Here is an 8,149-nt window from a genome sequence, read left to right as displayed (position 1 = left end):
ATGGCGGCCGCGGCGCTGCTCCGGGGCGCGGCTCAGGGGCGCGGCAGCCGGGCCTGGCGCTGGCGGCTGCGTGCGACCCCGAAGCGCCGCCTCGCCCACGGTTCGAGCCGTCACGGCGGCGACCCCGCGGACGGAGCGGCCTGGGCCTGCTTCCCGCTGGGCGAGCGCACCCTGGTGCGCGTGCGCGGGCCAGACTCCGCGCCGTTCCTCCTGGGGCTACTGACCAATGAGCTGCCGCTTCCGGGTCCTGCGGACGGCGCTACCCCACCTCCGGCGCGGGCGGGCTACGCCCACTTTCTCAACATTCAGGGCCGCACGCTCTACGACGTCATTGTCTACCGGTGAGAGCGGGCGTCTGCTGTACCTAAAGGGAGGGGGAAGGCGGAGGGGCTGGAGCCGGGGCGGGAACCGGGGCGGCAGCCGGGGTGGAAGCCGGGGCGGGCGGGGCCACACGGAGGAGGGAGGAGGGAGGTGGGAGGAGGGAGGAGGGGCGGGGACACCCAGGGGGAAGGAGGAGGGGCAGGCCTCTGGGGGAGGGAGGAGAGGCGGCCGCACCCGGGGGGAGGGAGGAGGGGCAGGAGCCGGGTAGGGGCCACCCAGAGGGGCGGGGGAGGGGCGGCCGCACTCAGGGGGAGGGAGGATGGGCGGGATCCGGAGCGGGGCCACCCAGGGGGAGGGAGGGAGGGGCGGGAGCCGGGCCTGGGACACACAGAGGAGAGAAGAGGCGGGGACACCCGGGGGCCGGGGGGAAGAGAGGAGGGGCAGGCCTCCGTGGCGGGAGGAGGGCGGGGACACACCCAGGAAAGGAGAAGAGGCGGCCGCACCCAACGGGAGGGAGGAGGGACGGGAGCCCGGGCGGGGCCGAGTCACTTAGGTGGAGAGAGAAGGGGCTGGGCTACCTAGGTGGAGGGAGGAGAGGCGGCCGCAGCCAGGGGGAAGGTCGAGGGGCAGGGGCACCCAGGGGGAGGGAAGAGGGACAGGAGCCGCGGAGGGGCAGGCCGCCTCACGGGTAGGGTGCGGATTGCTAGGGGTCACCCGGAGCCCGGGCACCTGGCGTGAACTCTCAGAGGCTGCGAAAGGATCTTCAGGGCGGGTCACTTGGGGAAGGACATGGGGGGCCTGGGCATCGAGGGGAGGACACCTGACCTGCGGCTGACTGGGCTGCTCTGGAGAGAGGGCCACCCTCCTGGGAGCCCAGCGCTGTCCAGCTTTCTGTCCCTGCCTGGTGTTCTCTGGAGTTTCTCCTTTTGGTTCATCTACTTCCTGCCTCGTGGCCACCTGTTCTGGTTTCCCAGGCGTAACACTTTGTTCTAGGGGTAGCTTGGGATTTTTGCTTTGAAAGTGGACTTTAGTTTTTGCAGCCCATTTAAGTTCACAGCATGACCGCGGGGAAGGCACAGACTACCTCACGGCAGCGTCCCCACCTGGGGGACCCGCACTGATGCTGCAGCACCCAGGGCCCATCCTTTCGTGGGGAGGACAAGTATGGGATGACATGGACCCATCACGTGATGGCTGTCACCACCCTGACAGCCCAGCCCCCCTGTGCCCAGAGTTATCCCTCCCTTCCCTAATCCCCGAAGCCACTGGGGGGGGGGGGGGGATCCTTTTCCTGTCTTCGTGGTTTTCCTTTTCCAGAGCGCTGGGCACTTGGAGTCCCACAGTGCGCAGCCGTCTTGGATTGGCTGCTTCCACTTAGTGACATGTGGTTAAGCCATTTCTCTTCAGCGCTGAGTGATGTCACTTGGCGTGGATGGACCGCAGTCTCTTCACCCGTCACCTCGTGGAGGACGTCTTGGTTCTTCCAAGTTTGGGTGGTTGTGGGTAAGCTGCCGTAAACATCTGCGTCCAGGATTTTGTGTAAAGGCCCAGAAGCTCGACTGCTGGGTCGCACCATGCAACAATGTTTGGTTTTTTGAGAAACCACCAAACCCTTCCATGATGGCTGTGCGGTTTCGGGTCCCCCCCAGCAAGCAATGGCTTGTTTGCAACATGCATACTCTGTGGGGAGGTGCCTGTTAAGGTCTCTGGCCCATTTCTAATCGGGGTGTCTGTTTCTTGACCCTTGAACTTTTCAGTGTTCTTGTGTGTTCTGAGTGATGGCCCCTGGTCACATGTGCTGTTTCAGGTCTCCTCCCCCTGCTGTCCTCGTTCCCTCTGGCGAGGCTGTGTGTGTTCCTGTCCCAGCCACACATGTGCTGTCTGGGGAGCCTTCCTCAGGCACTGGCTGCATACAAGGTGCTCTGGGTTCCGCTACGGACGGTATCGCTGGCTCTTGTGGGAAGCTCCCCAGTCTGTGTCTGCTGCTCTGCGGATCGGGTCGGTCCTCTGCTCCCTTGTTTCCAGCAGGACATGCACCTCGCCTTCCCACCTCTTTCCCTTCGTGTGGATCTCAGCAGTTCCTGGGTGGTGCAGTCTGGCCTGTGTGTGCTCAGTGGAATGGGGGGCCAGGGACACCTACTTCCAGGAACCTCCCATGTGGCTCCCATGTGGCCTCCGCTCAGTCCCCCTGCCGTAGTCTCACTCCTTGGGGCACCTCTTGGGGACCTTGGAGGGCACTATGTCCTCAGTCCTCCATGGGCACCTGGTAGGCCACTCCCCCAAGTGCCTTGGAGCACACCAGTCAGCCTGACTCAATTCTCCAGGTACAATCCTGTTCCTGCTGGCCTCCTTGTGTCCCATACCTGCCCACACCTCACACCCTGACACCTGCCACGTCCTCGAGGGACTGTATTTGTGTGATCATAGGGTAGACCCCCTGTGTTTATGGGGGTCGCAGATGACAGGGTGGTGGGTGCTGTGCAGAGAGGACATCAGACTCTTGGGGGAGGGGTTTCCTTGTGCTCTGGGCATGGGGTTAGGCGGGCCCAGGCCTCCCTTTCTGGTGTTCACACAGCCTGTGCCCTGACAGCCAGGCCAGCTGGTGAGGCCGCAGCTGTTCCCCAGCCTCCCTCTTCCTGCAGCTGCACTTGTGACCCTAGGAGGGGCAGCCATGCTTAGCAACAAGAGTGCAGGGCACGACAGACAGCGGGTGACTTTTAGAGTAAGGATGTTCTCTGCAGTGTTTGGAAGGTGCTTTTTGCTAAAGACATCATTCACTGTTTATCTGATAAATTTACCTGGCAACACTGGCCCGGAGGCAGTGCCACCAGGCATCTGGGGACATTTGTGCTTGTGACTCAGGGCTGGGGGTGTTGGTGCTCCTGACATCGAATGGGTCAGGCCTGGCAAGCAACCCTGGGTACAGGTGCACCTCCTCCCCACCACCCCCTGTTCCTCAGCTGTAGCAAGTGCAGCAGACAGTCTGATTTGGGGGCACAGGGGGGCCAGGGTGCACTCTAGCTTTGTTGGTCCCCAGGGTCTGCCTGGCGCACAGTCATGGGCACAGGTGGCCAGGGAAGTGCCTGAGCCCAGAATGGGCCTGCCTTGATCTGCCTCAGCACCCCTGGGAACCTGGCTCCCTGGCCAGGACCCTCAGAGGCTGGTGCTCCCCCACGACCTCACATTGTGCCTAGCCCTGCCTGATTCCTCCCCTGCCATCTTTCATGTTGTCTCATGTCATGGGTGGTTTTTACCCGAGACTTAAAATGAAAACACAGGTGCATGTGGCAGAGAACCCTAATGGTGTGGGGCGGTTTACGGTGGGAGATACCCCTTTGCTGCTTCCTCCCAACCTGCATAGACATCCGGAGCCCCGTCCTCTGAGACAGCTTCTTTTCCTTTATGACTCTTTTGAAATAATGGTGGATTCACAGGGAGCACGGGAAGGAGCAGGGAGGCCTGTGCACTCTTGCCCCAGTCCCACAGGGTGGTGTCTTGCCTCCTGGAGTCTGGGGTCACGATCAGGGGTGGGACACGGGCCACTAACAGAGCTCATGCAGGATCCCCGCAGACTTGATGCGCCAGCACGTGTGAACACACTTGCCGGTGTCTGTGCCTTGGTCACACGTGTGGCCCCTGTGACCTCGATGAGGACAGCTGTTCCATCACCACCACTGGGTCCCCTGTCCCCTGTGCAGCACACCTGCCCTTCTCACCCCAGCTCCTCTCCTGGCTTTTTACCATTTGTCTGACCAGTAGGTCACCTTGAAGTCTGACAAGTGGAACTGCTTGGGATTGGACTCACACACCTTGATACCCTGTGGTTCTGCCCACTTGTATCAGTGTGACCCATGGCTGCTGTTTGTGGTGGGAGTGGGGGTGGGGAATGTGGACACGATAGAGTGTGCACTGTAGGGTGAGCCCCCAGAGGTGGGACCCCAAGCAAGTCCTTGCTTTTCTTTCCTGTGGGGGTAACTGGTTTCTCCAGGGCAGCACTTAATCCTGTACTGTCTGGGGGCACCAGCTGATGGGCTCTGAGGAAGTGGCCATGGACATCAGCTGGTGGGCTCTGCAGGGAGGGGTGGGTGGCATCAGCTGGTGGGCTCTGGGGGAGGGGTCAGGGGCACCAGCTAATGAGGTAAAGGGTAGAGGTCAGGGTCACCTGCTGATGGGCTTTGGGGGAGGGGTCAGTGGCACCAGCTCGTGGGCTCTGGGCGAAGGGTTGGGGGTACTAGCTGGTGCCCTCTGAGAGGAGGTAGGGGGGCACCAGTTGTTGAATCTGGGGGAGGGGTCTGGGGCACCAACTGGTGGCTGTGGGGAAGGGTTCAGGGGCACCAGCTGGTGGACTCAGGGTAAGGGATCGATGACATCAGCTAGTGGGCTCTGGGCAAGGGGTCAGGAAGCAGCTAGTGGGCTCTGGGGGAGCAGTCCAGGACCCCAGCTGGTGGGTGTGAGTGGAAGTTTCCGGGGTCACAAGGCAATGGGGTCAACGGTAGAGATTAGGGATACTAGGTGGTGATTCTATGGGACTGGTCAGGGGTACCAGCTGATGGCTGCTAGGGGAGGGGTCAGGGGCACCAGCTGCTAGGCTCTGGGGGAGGGGTCTGGGCACCAGCTGGTGGGCTCTGAGGAGTGGGTGACATCAGCTTGTGGGCTGTGGGGGCGTGGTCAGGGGCACCAGCTGATGGATTTGAGAGGAAGGTTCTGGGGCACCAGCTAATGGGGTCAAGGGTACATGTAAGGGACACCAAGTGATGGGGTGGGATTGGGGTCACAGTAGGTGGGCTCTGGGGAAGGGGTCAGGGGCACCAACTGGTGGGCTCTGAGGGGAGAGGTGGGGGAGCACCAGTTGTTGACTCTGGGGGAGGGGTTGGGGCATCAGCTAATGGGGTCAAGGGTAGAGGTCAAAAGCACCAGCTGGTAGGTTCTGGGGGAGTGGTCGGGGGGCACCAGATGATGGGATCAAGGGTAGAGGTCAGCGACATCAGCTGGTTCCATGAACCCTCCCCAAAAGTATACCAGCTGATGAGATAGTCCAATCAGAACCAGGTGGCCTCTGGGGGAGAGGTTGGGGGCATCAGCTGGTAGGCTCTGGGGGAGCAGTTGGGGGCACCAGCTGGTGGGCTCTGGGGGAGGAGGGGTCTGGGACATCAGATAATAGGCTCTGGGGGAGGGGTTGGGGGCACCAATTGGTGGGCCCTGGGGAGGGGTCTGGAACACCAGATGTTGGGCCCTGAGGAGGGGTCTGGGACACCAGATGATGGGCCCTGGGGGAGGGGTTGGGGGCACTAGTTGGTAGTTTCTCAGGCACGCTCATGGAAGGTGTTATCCGTTCCCCTTTCTGTTTCCACTGGGCTGGGGATCCTAGTCCTGTCCACATCTATGACCAGGATCTTGGTTATATACTCTTGTGGGTCCTGAACGTCTCCCCTGAGGTCCCTGTACCAGTCTCTTCTCTGTGCTGCGTGTCCCATGTGGTTAGCACACCAGGTTCCAGGGTTGCTGCTGTGGCAGTGGGGGTCCAGAGTGCAGTTAGGGTGGTTGTGGGGCCCTGACAGGGTTCCAGGGCTCTCCTTGGGAAGTGGGAGGTGGCTCTGGGCAGACTGTATGTGGCCTCACAGCACATCCCCTCGGCTCTGTCCGCTGCTTGCTGTCCCACCTACCCCCCAGCCTGCCCCCCATCGTGAGTGCTGAGGGCACCACCTCAGACCCTTGGCTTCTGTGGGCCAGAGGAGGCAGGTCCTGGTCCTGTGAGGCTGCCTGCAGCTCTCCCCCTCACGTGGAGGACCAGACCAACAGCACTGTGGTCCCCGGACCTGGGTCCCACCTGCCCAGCCACGGCCTGTCTTCCACCAAGTGGACCGCTCCCTGTGGTTCGCACCCCGGGTGGGGAGGGTCCCGCAGCAGACCTGGGGTCTGGAGCACGGTGGGTGGAGAGCGGTGGCCCCAGGCCAACCCTCAGGAGCCCCTGCCCCTACCTGCAGGCTCCCAGAGCATGAGCTCGCTGAACAGGCGCCCGCTTTCCTCCTGGAGTGTGACAGCACGGTGCTGGGCGCCCTGCAGACACACCTGGCACTGTACAGGATCCGGCGGAAGGTCGTGGTGGAGCCGTGCCCCGAGCTGCGCGTGTGGGCTCTGCTGCCTGACTGCCCCGAGGAGGTCTGTGGGGCCGTGCTGTTGCGGGAGCGGACCGACAGAACCACCGTCCTCACCCCCGACCCCCGGACCGCCCGCATGGGCTGGCGGCTTCTCATCCGGGATGAGGGCCTGGTGCCGGTGCCCAGAGGCCGGCTTGGAGACCCCCGGGATTATCACAGGCACCGGTACCAGCAAGGTAGGGACGGGGTGGGGCTGTGCTGGTGGGGGCAGGGGGAGGGCTCAGGCGCTGTGTCCAGTGTTGGCCCTTCTCCATGAGCCCACCACACCCCAGCCCCCGAGGAGGCCTTAGCCCTCAGAGAGCTTCTCCCCTCCCACCCCACAGGCGTTCCTGAGGGGGTCCGGGACCTGCCCCCAGGAGTGGCCCTGCCCCTGGAGTCCAACCTGGCTTTCATGAATGGTGTCAGCTTCACTAAGGGCTGCTACATAGGCCAGGAGCTGACCGCCCGCACCCACCACATGGGTGTCATCCGCAAACGCCTGTTCCCAGTGCAGCTGTTGGGGCCTGTCCCTGAGGATGGCATCGCTCTGGGCGCCCCAGTGCTCACTGAGTCGGGTCAGGCCGCCGGCAAGTACAGGGCTGGCCAGGGGGATGTGGGCCTCGCCTTGCTGCGGGCAGAGAAGATTAAGGGCCCTCTCCACATCAGGACCTCCAACAGCGGCCAGGTGGCCCTGACTGTGTCTGTGCCGGACTGGTGGCCCACAGTCGCCAAGTAGCCAGGACGTCCCTCTGCTCCTGCAGCCCTGGGGCTGCCAGGGTGCCCTGGAGGGCTCTGTCCATCTGCTGCACTCTGCAGGCTGGCCTCCTAGCTCCCAGGGCTGCAGGTGTGGCTGGCTTGTGTTTTGCGTCCACCGTGCTTCCCAAAGAGGGTCCCACGGGCAGCTGTGGCTGTCATCCTTTGCTGCTCTGTGGCTGTGAGCTGCAGGAGTCCTCCTGGGGACCCAGGAGGAGGAGCCAGCCCTTCATGTGCCCCTGTGCCAAGGTGAGCTGCAGTTTCCCTCCGATGGGGAAGGACAGGGTCCCAGCTGTGTGGGTTTGGAGGTGGTTGATCTATTGGCTGAGGACAGGACGGTCCAGAGCCTTGTCCCCAGGCTGCCTGCATTCCTCTCCATCTGGGGTTGGCTGAAAGGGCAGGTGGGCCCTGGGAACTGGTGTGCCATGTGCTGGCTGTGGGACACCCTGTGAATTTCACATGGGGGCCCCACTTGTGCACCAAGGTTTCTGCTGTGCCCCTCCCCCTCCACCCCAGGAGCTGCCCTGGGGTGGGACAGCAGGGCTCTGACAAGGAGGAGCTTCTGCTTGGTTTACTTGCTGCTTTTCTGAGGCGTGGCTATGTTTTCACAGTAAGAGGTTGACTTTCTTCTCTTCTTGAAACCACTGACTTGCACTGTCCCATGCAATGTGAATCTCATGGTTAGGGGTGTCCCGCGTGATGCCCCGGAGTGGCTATTAAAGTGTGACGCACAAGCAGCATGTGTGGAGCTCTGGTTTCATTTTGGGTGGAAGGTGCTGGGACTCCGTTTTGGGTACAGCAGATACACCGAGAGCACTCCAGGTGAAGTATGCCAGCAGAGTCCCAGGAAGAGGCCTTGTTCTGGGACAGCAAGGGAGCTCCAAGTCTGCGGTGGATGGCGTGGCTTGCCTTCGTATCCACGGAGGGGAGAGGCTAAC

General features: G+C 62.4%; 1 protein-coding gene across 3 annotated transcripts; it reads left to right on the top strand.

Annotated features, from left to right (window-relative positions):
• On the top strand, positions 1–7,948 carry IBA57 (iron-sulfur cluster assembly factor IBA57). Of its 3 annotated transcripts, XM_047848617.1 has the most exons (4): positions 1–341; positions 6,306–6,655; positions 6,803–7,207; positions 7,297–7,948. In XM_047848617.1, exons 1-3 carry the CDS (start codon positions 1–3, stop codon positions 7,192–7,194), a joined length of 1,083 nt encoding a protein of 360 aa, XP_047704573.1. In that variant the 3' UTR covers positions 7,195–7,207; positions 7,297–7,948. The 3 variants fall into 3 exon arrangements, with proteins under 3 accessions (XP_047704573.1, XP_047704572.1, XP_047704574.1); XM_047848616.1 differs by having other exon boundaries at positions 6,803–7,948; XM_047848618.1 differs by lacking the exon at positions 1–341 and adding an exon at positions 1,642–1,824 and having other exon boundaries at positions 6,803–7,948.
• Positions 7,949–8,149: the final 201 nt, after the last annotated feature.

This window comes from Prionailurus viverrinus, unplaced genomic scaffold (genome assembly GCF_022837055.1).
Source record: "Prionailurus viverrinus isolate Anna unplaced genomic scaffold, UM_Priviv_1.0 scaffold_91, whole genome shotgun sequence".
Classification (NCBI taxonomy): Eukaryota; Metazoa; Chordata; class Mammalia; order Carnivora; family Felidae; genus Prionailurus; species Prionailurus viverrinus.
This window is presented reverse-complemented; position numbering and strand designations above follow the sequence as displayed.